Raw genomic sequence first — 17,710 nt, forward strand, 5'->3', positions numbered from 1 at the left:
GCTCTTATGGAGCCTTGCTGAGTGCTCCTGGCCTCAGGCAACTCTTCTGCTGCGGTGGATACCTGCTGACGGAGACAGTGATTTTCCCTGATCTCTGACTGAGGGACTGCCTTTACACAAACCTGTGCCCTGCTGTCCCTCAGAATCCACTCCCTTTGCAAACAGCACTCTCTAGTGGCAACATTCCCAAACGTCTTGTTATTTTTTTCTGACGGAATCTGAAGTCTTTTAAGCCTGTTGGGTTGGGTGTACTGTTACTGCATATGGTCTGTTTTTGTCTAAGACCATCACATTGACTTTTTGAAGGTTGAGGCTAGTGAATGTTGAGCATAGACTGAGACTGAAAAGGCTACGGCTGTATGTTCACAAAGACCTTCATTAGTTGAGTTAACAGTGTTTAATTTAATTTCACAGAAGCCGTGCTGCCTGAGAATCCAAGAGTCACACAGTGTTCTCATGTTAGCAGCATTGTGTTAAAGTTTTATTGACTTTTTCTATCTCTTTCTTCCTGTTGGTTAGATATGTAAAAGGGTATCCTCCCAATTCTCCATACATCGGGAGCTCACCAACACTTTGCCACCTTTTACAAGAAAAGGCGCCCTTCTGCTGTCTGCGACTAGACAAGGTGAGTCATGTTTATCAGACCCTTCTTCAGTTGTTTGAATAAATCAAGCCCCAGAGGGAAAAGAAGCACAAGCAGAATGCTTTTTCTTTGACAAGCACAAGGCTCTTTGGTGCAAGTGTCAACTTTCTTATTTTATTGTAAAGCTGTGCTCTGTAAAGAGTGGTTAGAGTTTGCGAATAGGAATGTTGGCCACTTTAAAATAGAACAGAGTGTGGAATTAAAGCTTGCTCTCGAACACAGTATTTTCTATCAGTCTATTAAAGAAGCAGCATGTTACCAAGAGGATTTCTGATACACACAAGCAAATTAAGATCAGTAAGGGCCCCCTCCAGTGTGTGTTCCCACTTTGCGCCCAGTGATTCTGGGTAGGCTCTGGACCCACTGTGACCCTGGATTGGAGCAATCAAAAATTAGGAATCTGAAAAAGGAATTTTAAGGGGTTTTTTTTCTTTACATGCCAGGATTTAACATTACAAATTAAGGAAGAAGTACAGTACCGCAAAAGGAGGCCCTACACCATACTAATAAACTATTGTGGTCTAAAACCAGGTGTTTCAGTTTCATTGTCCAACCCCTGTATATGTTATGAATTAAATATATTTTATTATTATTATTATAATTAGGAACACAGTTCTTAAAAATATTTCAATTTTACATTTGACAGTGAGTGTGTAACCTTCCTGAGCCTGATCTAACTTCACAATGTCATTCCCTCAGGGCTGTCGCCATAACAGCTTTGAGGACGCCAAGGCGTACGGCTTCAAGAACAAGCTGATCATCGTTTCTGCCGAAACAGCAGGAAACGGGCTCTACAACTTCATCGTTCCACTGCGTGCCTACTACAGACCCAGGAAGGAGCTCAACCCCATCGTGCTGCTGCTAGATAATCCGTAAGAAAAGTGGCTCATCAGAATTTTGCATTGCAGAACTGTACACGTGACACAAAAAGCAGAAATCCACATCAGTACTGGGCTTTATTTGCTTTGACTTTTTGACTTTGACCATTGTTACAACAGAACTTTCTCCAAAGACATTCATTCGACTGCGAGATGTGGCAGAGTGATCTGCTCTTGTTTTCCTCTCACACCAAGACAGTAAATGAGATGATTGTTATGGCCTGAGCCCAGGATTGTTTGGGAGCAACACAAAAGCGCACAGGACCCTGGGTAGATAAGCAATAATAGAACACACTTATCACCAGAGTTTTTTCTTTTTTTTTTTTGCCATTATCTATCAGTATGTTGTTGTCGTAAAGCAGAAGGAGTTCCCACTCGTTATGTTTGACTCTTGAGTGTCAAAAGCTTTCCAGAACACAAGGTTTCTACTCCCATGGCCCAAATCACATTTGCAAAGGGGACAGTTGAGGTTTAAATGAGGAGAATGCAGGTTTTCTGTGTGTGGGTCTTTCAAGGCGAGGCTCTGCCGCTCACAGCCACTGCAGGAGGACGATGAAGTGATCGAGAGATTGCATTGTTCAAACTGCTCTTTTTCTTCCTCCAGACCGGATAATCATTTTCTGGAAGCCATCTGCTGTTTCCCTATGGTCTACTTTATGGCCGGCACCATAGACAAGTAGGTGTTTTTGGTTTGCCAGTTATTTCTGTCACACATGCTCACACCAGCAGTCAAAATGTTGTTTATCATCTGAAGGACATTTTGATCCAAAGACTTATGCTTAAAAGCTTAAGATTTGTTTTGAAAAAGACAAATATAATTACTGAAGTTGATGCCAATATTATTCACCCCCCCACCCCAAAAAAAAAAATAATAGAAAACACTATAAATAAAACTTAAACTAATTATTAATTTCATTTATAGTTAAAGTAGCCATTGAGGACAGTTGACTCATTTAAGGTATTTCAGAGAACAACAGCTATAAATAATATTTGCCTTAGAAAGGTGAAAGTAAGATTTCTGATCTGGAGTTCAGGACATTTGTAGAAAAAAAATCCACAGGTTTTCTGTCTCTCCCTGAGTGAGAGAGTAAGAGAGATGTGTCTGTCTTTTATTGAGAACAGGAAATCAAAAAGAAATAATGAAAATAAAAGAGAGATTGAGTTTGGTGGCTTCACTTTGTGTGTTGTTTTTGCTTTTGTAGTTTGGATAATTTACTGCAGTGTGGAATTATCTACGCTGATAATCTGGTGGTGGTGGATAAGGAGAGCACTATGAGTGCAGAAGAGGACTACATGGCAGATGCCAAAACTATTGTCAATGTTCAGACCATGTTTAGGTAAGCAGCCATCTTCAATCTTATATAATATAATCGTCGCAGTCCAAAGAAAACATATATCTCCAAAATTGTAACTATTCAGGAGAAGGAAAAAATACCACTTCAACCTTTTTAATAGACGTTACTGTAAAAAGATTTTATTCCAGTAAATTTTGGAGCATTACTATTGGTCCAGGGGCGGCACGGTGGTTCAGCAGGTGGTGTCACAGTCACACAGCTCCAGGGGCCTGGAGGTTGTGGGTTCAATTCTGGGTGACTGTCTGTGAGGAGTGTGGTGTGTTCTCCCTGTGTCTGCGTGGGTTTCTTCCAGGTGCTCCGGTTTCCTCCCACCAACGTGTGTCCAAAAACACATGTTGGTAAGTGGATTGGCGACTCAAAAGTGTCCGTAGGTGTGAGTGTGTGAGTGAATGTGTGTGCGTGTGTGTGTTGCCCTGTGAAGGACTGGTGCCCCCTCCAGGGTGTATTCCCACCTTGTGCCCAATAATTCCAGGTAGGCTCTGGACCCACCGTAACCCTGAACTGGATAAACGCTTACAGATAATGAATGAATGAATTAACTATTGGTCCAGTCATCATTCAAATTTTCACACAATCGGAAAGAAGCTGTCATGGTAAGATAAACCAATAATCCACAAAAATTGAGACATGTTTTTTTTCTTCGGACAGTGATGATATATGAAAACATAGTTTAATGAAAATGGCAGAATAATGAACTGCTTTTGATATTTTGGATTTAAATGTCATAATGATTTTGTGTTTGTCTCTAGGCTATTCCCCAGTCTCAGTATTATCACAGAATTAACTCATCCCTCCAATATGAGATTCATGCAGTTCAGAGCCAAAGACTGCTACTCCCTGGCTCTCTCCAAACTAGAGAAGGTGAAACAACTTCACAAATAATGCAGGTTTTCTTCGCTTTCCACATGTATTATTTATTACATTTATTTATAGTCAACAAGGCTGAGGTCTTCTCTTCGAGGTCCATGTTGGACGTTAAAATTCAAAATTAACATTATATTTATTAAGATGCTATAATAGTAATAAACTTAAAAGCCATAACATGGGAACACACAGAAAGAAATATTGTGATATTGATTGTACACTCTATCAACAAACACTTTCTTTAGTTAATCAAAGAAATGTATGCTGCTAGAATATATGTATGCTACAGAATATATTTTTGTGAATTGCATACACTGTTGGTGCAATCTCCTCCTTAACATATATCACAGCCATGTACAAGGTTATTCAGATTGATTATGTGTATCTATAGTACACGAGCACGAGAACAGACAAATTGTAAAAGATGTAGCCAAAGGCTGGAAGAGTGATTTCCATCTGTTCAGTATAAAGACCATAAAATCCATCAACAAAGAGTTTGCTTGAGGTAATAAAAGAAATAAATCCTGATTATTAGAAGAGTAATATGTATATATTTTTTTAAGATTCAGGAGCTGTGTGGGTTCAATTTGCTTCTAAACATACATCACAGCAGTGGGTGAGCTGCCTAGCATTACTTAGAGTGAGTGTGTGAATTATACAGATTTGTGTCTATTTTGTTTTTCAGATAGAGAGAGATAAGGGCTCCAATCTTGCCTTTATGTTCCGCCTCCCCTTCGCTGCTGGCAGGGTGTTCAGTATCAGCATGCTGGACACACTACTCTACCAGGTGTGTAAAATGTAGCACAGTTGAAACATTCTGGTGCTGCTCTATAAAGAAAACAGTGGTTAGACAGATGGATATAGTGAGATAAAGGCTACTGATACTGGTGTAGATTTCCATCCATCCATTATCTGTAAGTATACACCCTGGAGGGCGCAGTCCTTCACAGGGCAACACAGACACACATTCACTCACATCTACGGACACTTTTGAGTCGCCAATCCACCTACCAACGTGTGTTTTTGGACTGTGGGGGGGAAACCAGAGCACCCGGAGGAAACCCACACAGACACAGGGAGAACACATCACACTCCTCAGAGTCACCCAGAGCAGGAATCGAACCCACAACCTCCAGGTCCCTGGAGCTGTGTGACTGCAACACCGTGCCTCCCTGGTGTAGATTTAGTTGTTGTAATTTGGAAAAAAAAAAGTCATAGGAAGTTTTACAGGACTCCAGGGCTCACACACAGAATTATGCATCAAATGCTTTTGAAAACACTATCATAGTCCAACAAGTTACAAGATGAGCTGTTTTGACATGGAATGTATTATTCAAAATCCATGTTTTAAGGTGGAAAAAAAAAAATATATATATATATTATATATTTCACTCACATTTATGGACCATCCAACAAGGAGTTACTACAACACTTCACCCTTTTGTTCTTGCTTATTTACTATCCCAAACCACCAATATATACACAAGGTTTTCTGCAGCTTCACTTGTGGTTTGGGATAGTAAATAATCAAGAACAAAAGGGTGAAGTGTTGTAGTAACTCCTTGTTGAATGGTCCATAAATGTGATTGAATGGTGCCACCTTGTGGAAAATTCTAATCTCACAGTGAGTACAAATGTGAACGAGTTAAAAAGTGAGTTTCAAGCTTGTTCCTTTAGGTGCATTTCATTACCATTCTATATAATAAAATCAATATGTAATTATCCAGATACCTGTATATAGAAATCAGCGAATGTCCCTTTTAAGAATCTGCACATTCAGCATGTGTATGCCTTTTTATTTCTTTATTCACAACATGGAAGGCACCTTGGCAAAGATCCTGTACTTCCAGCAGCTTTCAGGTTCAGAGCTTGTTACTGTCCATGGGTAGAGGGTTCAGACAGAGAAGAAGTGTTGATTTACATGCTCTTTAGATTATTCCATGTGCATTTTCTCAGCTTTGTTTCCTGCCTTGCTTTCTTCATCCCTTTCTTTTAGTCCTTTGTGAAAGACTACATGATCCCTATTGCAAGACTTCTTCTAGGCCTAGACACAACCCCAGGCTCGGGCTACCTCTGCGTAGTAAGTCTGAACACACACACCTACCTAAGTTGCATTAGGAGCAGAAGAATATTTAAAATGTTCAGGGGCAGGGTAGTAGATGCATTTGGGCCAAATCTGTCTCACCATTGGCACTTAAAGCTCAGCTATGGCACTGGCAAATAATGTGTGTGCCAGATGTGAGGAAATGTCACAAGCAGAGCAGGACTTGGCTTACAGAATGTGGTGTGTGGCCCAGATTTGTTCCACAACACAACCTGACATCTGCCCAAATAAGGTAGACCTCTGGCCGAGTCGAGGTAGTCAGACTCACCCTGAATCTACACTGACACTCAAGGCCAAATGTGGGCTATAAGAGAATTGCCAATGTGCCACATTTGGACCAAACATTCATTGCTACCCGGGTAAGAACATTCTCAGCTTGATACTATGAGAAACCCTTGCAATTGATTTCCAAGCCAGAAATATCATATGTCTCTTACGTTTCTGACTCCATTTTAAGTGAACATTAGTTTGAGGAATGCTAATTTCTCTGGGTACTGGGCTATGACTATATTAACAATATTAGCAACAAGTTAGCTACTAGTAGAGCGAACACCAACATCTTGAAAAAAGCCAAAACATGCCCTCAGTGTTTAATTAACTAATTAAAAACCAACGCAAGAGCCCTAAACGATAACACTAGAGCCCATTAAAGCAACTAAAATCTCTGCATTGTGCAATGTTCTAAATTGCTCTTACTTATTAGAAGTCAAAAGATTCATCCCCATGAAGCACAGGTTGAAATAAAGGCTGCAGTTTTGAGAGTGCATCCATAGGCCCAGATGCAAAATCAGTCCAAAGACCTTCAACAGGTACAAAGTACATTTGAGCATAGAACATTATGCTTACCAAAAGATCATCAGCAATATTTTTCTTCTTGCCACAAACCAAAAAATACAAAGGTTTCATTGAGACCTCTAGTGGTCTCATTTGGAATAGCACAAGGCCCATTACAAACTGCTTAAAGCTCAAATATATAAAAACAAATATATACATTCCTTAACTAGTTAATTACGACATTTAACTCACCAAGATGGACAAAAACAGAAGGAGTCATAAAAGTTATTATATTTTAAACTATGAATCTATATTATAATAAGTGTGTGTGTGTGTGTGTGTGTGTATATACCAGATCTGAGATGGTAAAAAAGAGGACACGTCTCACTAAAGCGAACCAAACGGAGTAGGGGAGGGCGGGACTAGTTTGTGAACGAAACTTCTCGAAATTCTATGTAAGCTCTAGAAAAACAACATCCCGGACGTTTCTGAAATTCCGCCCGGACGTTTTTTTAAGTCTAAAAAAGTCCGGGTAAAAGAGGACGTCTGGTCACCATATATATATATATATGAAACTAGGCATGGTTGTTTTTAATGATTTTTCAACTTAAAGAAAAAATGTTAGAAAGTTTGATAAGTGTAAATCTGTTTATATTTTTCAGTTTCCTGTTGCTTACATTAGCCTTGTATCTCCACTGCAAAACTTAAGTTTTCATTATACATGGCTAACTGATTACATTTGGGGTGTTTGGGAAAAGTATAAATCTGATTATTTGTCAGACTTCAGCATTGACATAAGAGTAACTCCACAAAGAATTGCTTTAAAAGAATATTTTGTTACCTGCACGATAAACTAATAAAGCTTTGTGACTCTGAACAGATGAAGGTAACAGAAGAGGACCTGTGGATCCGGACCTATGGAAGACTTTTCCAGAAACTCTGTTCATCCAGTGCAGAAATCCCAATTGGCCTTTATCGCACAGAGTCCCATATGTTCTCATCGTCAGAGGTAAAACAGTATTCCCTTTTCTCTCTGAGTGCTAACATGCTAACAGTGCTTTTTGTGATTACTTGGCTGAAAATAGCTCAGTAGTTAAAGGCTGCTTTGTCCAAACTGCTTTTTGTCTCATTACTTTCCTGCTGCTTTGTGTAGTCCTTCCAAATCTAATCATTCCTACTGTCTCATTTTATTCATTTTGTCCATCTCAGTTCAAGGAAATTTACAGACAGGTAAGAAAATGCCATTTTCACCCACAAAAAAAAAAAAAATCACCCTCATTTCCTGACTTGTACTAGTAAGCTACCTGTGCTTTTCTCATTAAAGCTGCAGCAAACAGTCTCATACAACTGTAACCTACGTGGTCATGTGTGGATAACAGGAAAAGATATCCAAAAGAAAAGAGAGGACAATAGATATAGCTCTTTGCAGTGCATTAGCATTGGCATGCTAAATACAGTTTTTTTTTGTTTGTTTTTTTGCCTTTTTTATATCATATTTTAATGTGATAGAGACTCAACACATTATCCTGTTAAAGTAAAAATAAGTGTCTAATTCAGAATGAAGTAGGCTAATTAGAAAGATTATCAGAGCAATGCATCACTACATTAAAAGCTGGGTAAAGTTAATGTTATTCAGTGCTAGAAATGTGCTGTATTGAAATTAAGAGTCTCTGAATATAAGGCTTAGGCTACTGTCTCTAGAGCTGACACATGAATAGCTAGTAGTTACAAATCTTAAGAGCAGTTAAGGAGAGTGCCTCAGTTGAAAGAGTTAATATATCCAGACTTTATCATGGAGAACTTGCAGTTCAGGTCTGGGAACATAAAGCTATAATTTCCAATGCATCAAATTCATTGTTGTTTCTTGGCTTCTCTACCACACTCAGCATCACAGTAATTAACCGTTGATCCCTGTTGCCATGGCAACAGTCTCAGGTGTCCGTCAACGTGGAGGAGTGCGAAGAGGCACGGGATCGGAGGGAATCTTGGAAAGAGAAAACCGCCCACAGGAACTCGACTGGCAGTGATCAGTCGGAGCATCCGCTCCTGCGGAAAAAGAGCATGCAGTGGGCTCGGCGTCTGAGCCGCAAAAACACAAAGCCTCCCAGCCGAGCAGAGCGCATCAACCAGCAGCGCCTTAACCTCTACAGACGCTCTGAGAGACAGGAGCTCTCAGAGCTGGTCAAGAACCGCATGAAGCACCTGGGTCTGCCCACCATCGGTTACGGTGAGTTTACTTTTAAAAACCCTGCAACTTAGAAACAAAAAGATACAAACCTAAAGTTTTGAACACTGTCTGTTGATGTTTTGTGCACTTTTTTATTCTCACATATGTCATATGAACATTTATTGACCTCTTTCATGAGTGAACATGTTGTTTGCCAAAGATTGAACACCGCAGATCATATGAAAAGTTGATTTTCTTCATCAAAATGCCTTAAAACACTCTGGGTCTGAGTCTGAAATTTCTGCAAAATGAAGTGCATAATTTCTGTATCCAACCTGTTCTTTAAAATAGGAGAGAAATATTTGTATATGTTTGTTAATTAATTCACTTCGTTATACTCTTCCATACATTATTCCATTTTATAAAACAAGGGCTATTTTATCTCATTAATATAAAAAAGAATCCTCATTTTAATGACCAAATACAATTCATAAAATGCATGTCATTGTCGCTTACATCTCTCAAAGTATCTGTGTGTTAATAAAACTTGTGTGACATTATATTTCCACCTAAATTTCAGTTTGACCCCTGACTTCTTCAGTCTTCCTCGCATCACCTTAAGCTTCATTTTCTTTTCATTTTCAGCATTGTTTAGTTTCATTAACCTCACCCTTTACGTTCATAAAAAACAAACTGATGAAATAATGAAGATAACACCCTGCTGTGTTTTTGTGAAGTGAAAGCCCAAATGAGCTGGAATACAGAATGTGAGAATGTGTTATTGTCAGAAAGTCAAATAGGTATTCCACTAAAGCAGGGAATTTGTGGCTTCATTTGATTTTTTGTGCATGATAACTACTCTGCTGCTCGCCTCGCCTTGCTTGACACCTGGCTTTTTCTCTTTTCTTTTTCTACTTTGCTTCTTTCCCCCTTGTGCTGTAGAGGACGTAGCTAATTTAACCGCGAGTGATGTGATGAACCGAGTAAATCTAGGATATTTGCAAGGTAATACAACAAAACCTCACACTGCCTGTTGACACGTAATCCCATTACATTATCAGTAATCAGCACAGCTGGTTTTAGTTCAATGAAATGCATTCCATTGTTGAACAAGACAGTTTTATGAACGTGTATATAATTAAAGACATGCTCCACCATATTTCAATATGTGTCAAATACATATACATATGTTATGTATGAGCAAAGATATCTGTTTTAATAAAACAAAACTGCTGATGGGGGGCTATAGTAACCACATTGTACTGGTGTACATCGATCTTGAGGAGGTGCGATCACAGTAAAAGGGTTTTTGTCTTCTGTGTGACTGTAAGTTATAGACATTATATTGAAAAATGGTGGAAGTCTTTACCTACCTTGTTTCATGTATTCACATACAGACAGCATACCAAAACAAACACTGCCCAGTATATGGTTTCATTACTTTTTAAAAAGTTATTTTCGGTGGTTCTCTCAGTGGTTATGGCACCATCTCAGCTCAAAGAGCTTTAGCAAAAGTTTCCTTGAAATAATGTACTTTGTTTGAGTATGCTGCTGTATGTCAGTTCTTCAGTACTATTACACTTAGGTAAATACATTTGCTTTTACAATACGAAAGACAACTTTGGTTCCCAAAGGACTCAACCACCATGCTACATATTTTATTTAATAAAATATCATATCATTTAATATCATATTTAATTATTTACCACACACAAATGAGAACAGGTTTTTTTCTGCCCTTTTTTTTAAAGAATATAAAAGTCAGTCAGGTGACTGCTCACAGTCCATAATGATGCTGTCCATTTTTGCCCACTTTTCCCTCTTAAGACTAGTGATGTAGTTGTGTTTTTCTCCTCTGTATGGTACTACCTGAAGAGGGTACATACATGACAGAGGGTACAACAGGTACATGCCCAGTTTTAGGCACCTGATGATGATGATGATGATGATATGACATGTCTAAGGGCTTTGGTTTCCAGGATATTTTGGACAGAGTGGAGTAGAAAGCATTTTGCGTGTGTTGGGGTGGAGGGTGGTTCTGTTTGGAGCAGCCTAGTTTTACTTTACACAACCACATACTTTTCCGTCCGCTTTTATTTCATTTTAAAGGAAACCGCTGGGACACTGGTTACACAGTATTTTAACAAACAGCAAGAAGAAATGAGAATTCAGACACTTTTGTTTCTGTTTTTGTTTAAACGGATAATGTCTTTTTTATTTATGAATATAAAGCAGGACGGTGGCAGGATGGTGCCAAACAGGTGGAATGGGAGGGTTGAGTTAGAAAAGGTTTCTAGTGTAAATCCTGTGCCCAGCTGCCTATGTGGATCAGTTGATTTATGGGAGCAGAGGAAAAGGAGCTACAACAACCATGAAAACTTAATTAAAAATTAGGGGTGGCACGGTGGCGTAGCAGGTAGTGTCGCAGTCACACAGCTCCAGGGACCTGGAGGTTGTGGGTTCGATTCCTGCTCCGGGTGACTGACTGTGAGGAGTTGGTGTGTTCTCCCTGTGTCTGTGTGGGTTTCCTCCGGGTGCTCCGGTTTCCCTCCCACAGTCCAAAAACACACATTGGTAGGTGGATTGGCGACTCAAAAGTGTCCGAATGTGTGTGACTGTGTTGCCCTGTGAAGGACTGGCGCTCCCTCCGGGGTGTATTCCCGCCTTGCGCCCAATGATTCCAGGTAGGCTCTGGACCCACTGCGACCCTGAACTGGATAAGGGTTACAGATAATGAATGAATGAATGTTTTCATAAGCATGAACAAAGATTATTGTAAAAGACATTGCCATGGGATGAGGGTGGGAAAATCATGATAATATCTATTTCCCCAATAAAAAAAAATGACCCACTCTAATTGGGTATTGGGTCAAATTTAAGTCAAAATCTAGGAAATTCAAATGGGTTCATAAACTTTCAAGCACCGCTGTAAAAACTTGACCACTCAAGATAAAATTTCCCAGTTTCTCAGATCAGCAAATCTGACTAGCATCGCAAAGAATATGGGTGCAAAAAATAACTTCTAGATCTCTCTGTAACTGCAAACAAAGTACTGCTGCTGGTCCTTTGTGGCGTCTGAATTCTTTATTCATGCTCATGAATACATACTTTCATTGATCACCTTTAGTACTAAATCAGAAGACATTAGATGTGTACGTTTGTGCTGGATATACATGAATTAACAAAAATGGAAGTGTCTGATGACTTATTTCCCCTCGCTGTAAATACTTCAGTACTGTTTTTTTTTCTTGCGCTCAGTTCAATCCCACACTACTAATGTATTTTGCTTCACTCTGATTGGTCGAGCTTTGGCTTGGTGGGTCTGAAAGATGCTCTGAGCATGCCTCTATCTGTTTGTCAGTCTTCATGTATGTCTACTTGGAGGCTGCGTGTCTTGGCATGGCAACCTGGCAACATGCGTGAGGTGGTCTTTTGGAATGCCAGTGATGCAAAGGGCAGGTGTATGGGTGAATGAAGGGCGGATGGATGAGTGGATCGGTGGATGTGTGTGGATCGATGGGTGGCCGCAGATACGTCTGCATGCTTGGGCGCATGGGAAGCGCTTGCAGCTGCATGGGCGTCCGTAAATGCAGCCGTGTGCGGTCAGTAACGGTCAGCCCTTTTCTCTCTTTCACCCGGCCTGACCTTGTAAGTGGCTCAAACAGGTGGGTTTTGGCGAGCAGAGGCACTTTGTCCCCAAGCTTGAGCCCCCCCATCCCCTCTGCCCAGCATCACACTGCTCAGTCATTCACACACAGGTAAAACACACAGCGCTGGCCCAGAAACCCAGTCGGTCAATCCAGTACAGCCTCACTCTGCTTTTCCACACAGTCAAACATGTTAGCCTTTGATTACATTGTTCTTTCTCGGCTCTGCACACAGGTGTTTTGTTGAAGCCACTGTTTTTACAAAGCTTAACAGAACATTGACAAAGTTCCCCTACAAGCAGTTTAACGTATAGCTTGGTTTTGAGAGTAAATGTCCAAATGTAGACGTTTATAGACTGAATAGCCAATTTTAGCATTAAGATTAATAAACTTGTTTTTAAACTTATTTTGTTAACCCTTGTTTTTCTTGTGAAATTCCCAATGAGTTTGATGTGTCACATGACCCTCTTCCCATTGAAAAAACAAAAGTTGGATCCAAAATGGCCGACTTCAAAATGGCCACCATGGTCACCACCCATCTTGAAAAGTTTTCCCCCTCCCATATACTAATGTGCAACAAACAGGAAGTTAATATCACCAACCATTCCCATTTTATTAAGATGTATCCATATCAATGGCTCACCCTGTAATATCACATAAGAGCGCATTGTAAAGACATCACCTTTGGCTTTGTGAGTGTTTACATCATTATACAGGTAAAATTACATTGTAACATAGACCTACACAAAGTAACAAGCTAGTGTGTGTGTTGGTGTTCTAGTCCGTCATTTTGGAACAACTTGCTTGGGCGGATCCAAATGACATTAAAAAATTGTAATCTATTATAATAGTTTATTACTGTTGAGTACACGTGGGATTGTGCTTACACCAGTGTTTCTGAATCCCAGCCGTGCTGATATTCAGTATAGCAGCGATCTTTTGGTGTTATAGTGCTTTAATGCTGTGTATGTTGTACACATATTTGAAAAAGTTTATTTAGCTACAGCTTGGTTTAAATTAGAGTGAATGCTGAATTTGTCAATGTTCAGTTTAGTTTTGTCTGAACTGAAAGCAGTTCCTATGAAAGAACACATTTGAGGCAGAGCATGGATAAATGAATTGAACTGGTACTGGGATTCACAATTAATACACACTGTATTAGTCTAGTTTCAGACTTAGTCTCTATCTAGACCTGCTCTCTCAGGAGAAGCTAAACCTTCGTACTTTTATTAAGCCTTTTATTGGATTTTAATCTTTTTTTTATTACTCAAATATATATATACCACAAAGACAGTACTTATTTTAAAGTGTTAATAATACAAACGTTTTTTATAGTGCTCATTATTTATTATATTTGACAAGCCTACTGGTCTCTCGAACACTAACAGAGCTTCTTTTCTCTCCTTTGCAGATGAAATGAATGATCATCAGAACACACTGTCCTATGTGCTCATCAACCCTCCTCCAGACACCATTCTTGAGCTCAATGATATTGTGTAAGCTTCCGCCGAAACATATTATGTTTATAACTAAATCTAGCACACCCTCTGTCCTGAATTACTCGTTTTAATGTAATGATCATGCACTGCACTCGACTGGTACCCTGTCCAGTGTGTATTCAAGCCTTGTGCCCAGTGATTTTTATGTGCGCTCCATGACCCTGATGAGGATGAACTGATAAAATGGTTATTAAAAGCAGGTTTGTCAAAATGTTGAAAATGTCCACTCTGCCGAGGATAAGATGCTGAAACCAAGAGGCCTCCTTTATTGTAGATAGAAATTGCACAACTTTGCAAATATTTGACTTTTCAGATGGTAGACTTTGTTGAATAATTAAAATGAAAACTTTCCATGGGCTCCTGGGGTAATTCTCTCTTTTGCAGTTGTTCCTCTGTAAGTTTATTTCCTTCTGAATCAACCATATCTGTGTTTCCCCCCGTGTCCTCCGAGAACTGTTCTGCTGAATTATCTACTCTATTTCAGCTGTTATCTGATGTATTTGGTCCTGCCCAAATCCAAATCCCTGCATTTTAACAGGCAGATCTCACCTCTCATGGGATAAAATAGGAGTCTGGGCACTGCTGTGCAGCGTATTACTGCGTGTTTCCATAGAAACACCCAAGACGTATTTCCAGAGAAGTGAAACAATATGAAGATGGAAGAATTACTGAAGCAGTTACTTGTTGGAGGTGTTAAATGTTCTCTTGACTTCACCTGGGACAGCATTATCTAGGTTCAGCAGGAAAAAGCAGTAAGTTAAATGGTTTTCGAAAGCACCCAAATTTTATCACAGAGGAGGCAAGTCGTTTATATTACAGCCGTCTCTCTGAAGAACTAACCCAATATGAATGTGGTTACAAGGTCAAGTTCTGAACTTAATCAGCAGAATTCAGAACTGGCCAAGAGTAGTGTGTTTGAAGAAGAGGAAATATTAATATTCCCAGTGGAAGGCCACACTGGGAACTAGACCGGAGCATGAGGCTTTGTTTATAGGGTAAACCCGGAAGACTCCGTATCCTTTAGAAACATACGGGGCATTATGACTGTTCTCTCTTTCAGGTACATCATCCGTTCTGACCCCTTGGCCCATGTGCCTGAAGACCTCCCCGTGGGTCAGGCAGGTGCCCGGCTGAGGCAGGACTATGGTGCAGAGACACGAGGAGAGACGCATCTCTGAGTGCTGGGGTTCAGCTGTATGTCCTGCAGGCTGCTTCAGCCCGGGAGCATGAAGAGTGCCTCCTGACCCCAGGCTAAACAACCCACCCACCACCACATTACACCCATCCAAACACACTGCGCTCTGAAGCTACAGGGCCGCAGCTACTTCAACACTCGCAACATCGACATTTAAGATAAATATTCATTTACGACCCATTGTTTGGAAGCTGTAGGCACGCCAGAGCCGAATGGGATGTGGTTACTGGACTTTTTTATTTTTATTATTACTTCAAATGATTCAAGAGGTGGGTTGAAACGTGGAGTTGTTGTGGACCAAACGCACTTTCACTGGGCTTTGTATCAAACAGAAAGGGATCATAACCCTGCCAGTCAGAGAGTGGCATACGCACTGATGAGGGGGACAGAAGACGATTTCAAAAAAAGACATTCTACAGTCCCAGTACTAATGATCGATCCATTTTGTACATACATGTAGGTACATAACTGTTTACATGCTCACTGGTTCTGCAATATTCATAGAGTTATGTTGTATTGTTTTGTCCTTGAAGCACAAGCCTTTAGAACTGCCCAAACTCCAGTGAAAATCAGACGTCTTTAATTATTATCAAGTGTTAAATTATGAAAAGAATCAGTATCAACTTTTACCTTTTTTAGTATTAAATATATCACATTTTAGATTATCGATCCAGCTGGGATCTTTTATCATCACATTGTTAACTCACACCACTAATCACCTTTATAAAGATTGAGTTGTTATTGTTTGTATGAAAACCTTCCCTTCCACCACACAACGATTTGTGACTTGTGAAGATGGATTGCACATAACGACAGGGCGGAAAGTACTGTCACGGAGATCCTACAGAAGGGCTGCTAACAGGAAACGGCATACATCGTCATGTTTGATAAAACAGAATGTTTATAAAGAGCTTACACAAGCACTGAAATCAGAGATTACAGATAATCACTCCAGATTTTGCTTCCTTTTTTGTAATATACTTAGCTCCGGCCTCCTGATGGGTACAAGATGGGTTTTATCACGTATTAAGGTTTTGAAACTTTTTTTTTCCCCCAGTTCAGAACATGTCTAGGATCTGTCAGATGTTTTGCACTATGCTCTGCTGGTTCTGGCAGGGTAGCCTAGTACAGCATGACCCTTTAACCCTAAACTACATAAAGAGGAGAGAGTAGTGTACACGTCAGAGAAGATTACATTATAAGCATTTTCTTTTTCCTTTTTTACCACAGTCTACCATTTCCTACATGTTGCATGTGATTTTAAAGAGCGGTGGGGAAGGTGAAACACAGAAAGGAAGATAGTTTAGTTGAATAGTTTTGTGACTTTTCAGGGGAATTTTTAATAACAGATGTCAGAACTGCAAAACGTTTTTTGTAACAAGCACTTCATGAAGGAGTCTAATAATGACTAATATATATTTATGTAATTTTTCAGACACCTAGTTGTAGGATGTTAGTTTACAGGCTTGTCGTAACTCTCCCCAAAGACTATTGACCTCTGCATTAGTTCACCCTGAACAGAAAGCCAAGTCCATGGGGATCCTCCATTGATTGGACACCAGTCGGTTGAGTCATAGTTACCTGGTTGTGCATCTCAGGTCATCCAGGGAACAGAGCAGAGCTGGCAGGAGGAATGATCATACAAAGAGTTAGTGATCCAGAATGGACAGAGGAAATGTCACTATAGATCAGCCATCATAAGAACACGAGAGCTCTTGACCATTTATCTTTTGTATCCTGTAATCATTCAGTATCACATCAGTGTTTTGTGGTGCTGAAGAAATCCTTAAACCCCTGTTTACACACTTTCCCTACAGCGACTGACCAGAGGATGGTTAACTCGTCTCGTCTACCGTTACCTCAATTGTCTTGCTCATGCTGACAACCTTGAGTCAAAGTAAAATCATTGGGTGGACTGTTGATTTGATGCAGTTTCTTAAGCTCTGCTCTCATTCGTAAAGGATCTGCATATTGTGCATGTTAATCTAGCCTACTGACTAACTTTTTAAAAGTTCCATGTTCTGTTCCATTGCCAAACCACTGACCACTTCCAACAAAGTGGACCTTTGCCAGATTACGTAGAGTTATGTGAGCATTTCAATAGAGGTAGAAGACAAACGGACCATGCATGTCCTTATTATTGCCAAACCTATAAGAGGCCCATGTTTACATTTGCTGGCTCCTGTTTTATTGTGCAGAAAGGTGCATTGTAAAGAGGAACTGATCCATTTTTGTACAATTTCTTATATGAAGTCTGTGTACTTCCAGTATGTATGAATGATTCAATAAATGCTGCATGCAGCCAGAACGTGTGGTTTTTCATTGTTAACAGCTGCGCAACTAGGTTTGAATATGTTGTACCTGGAGCAGAGGTAAAGTGAAAAGACTTTCACATTTTGATTTTGCTTCAGTGGGTTAAAATTTAGAAGAAGATTCACTAAAACTATAACATTATATATAAATAAAATTTTATACATAGTTATAGTGAATCTCATACAAAGGTGTCAAGAGGATTCACATTCATTACTCAGGTAGAAGTGTAGATGCTAGGGGTTTAAAAGACTTCTATAGAAGTTGAAGTATC

The 17,710-nt window shown here is 39.8% G+C and overlaps 1 protein-coding gene across 3 annotated transcripts in view; it reads left to right on the top strand.

The window, feature by feature from the left end:
* Window positions 1-17,403, top strand: part of LOC136678003 (potassium channel subfamily T member 1-like) — a 101,492-nt gene extending 84,089 nt beyond the window's left edge. Inside the window, exons 21-33 of one of the 3 annotated variants that reach the window (XM_066655749.1) lie at window positions 520-625; window positions 1,343-1,515; window positions 2,126-2,197; window positions 2,724-2,858; window positions 3,626-3,737; window positions 4,426-4,527; window positions 5,737-5,820; window positions 7,499-7,627; window positions 7,828-7,848; window positions 8,548-8,845; window positions 9,728-9,790; window positions 13,844-13,928; window positions 14,992-17,403. In XM_066655749.1, the coding sequence (XP_066511846.1) occupies window positions 520-625; window positions 1,343-1,515; window positions 2,126-2,197; window positions 2,724-2,858; window positions 3,626-3,737; window positions 4,426-4,527; window positions 5,737-5,820; window positions 7,499-7,627; window positions 7,828-7,848; window positions 8,548-8,845; window positions 9,728-9,790; window positions 13,844-13,928; window positions 14,992-15,109 (1,498 nt within the window). In that variant the 3' untranslated portion in view covers window positions 15,110-17,403. The remainder of the gene's footprint in view (window positions 1-519; window positions 626-1,342; window positions 1,516-2,125; window positions 2,198-2,723; window positions 2,859-3,625; window positions 3,738-4,425; window positions 4,528-5,736; window positions 5,821-7,498; window positions 7,628-7,827; window positions 7,849-8,547; window positions 8,846-9,727; window positions 9,791-13,843; window positions 13,929-14,991) is intronic. The other 2 variants (XM_066655750.1, XM_066655751.1) reach the window with 2 other exon arrangements.
* Window positions 17,404-17,710: the final 307 nt, after the last annotated feature.

Source organism: Hoplias malabaricus, chromosome Y (genome assembly GCF_029633855.1).
Source record: "Hoplias malabaricus isolate fHopMal1 chromosome Y, fHopMal1.hap1, whole genome shotgun sequence".
In the NCBI taxonomy this organism is placed as follows: Eukaryota; Metazoa; Chordata; class Actinopteri; order Characiformes; family Erythrinidae; genus Hoplias; species Hoplias malabaricus.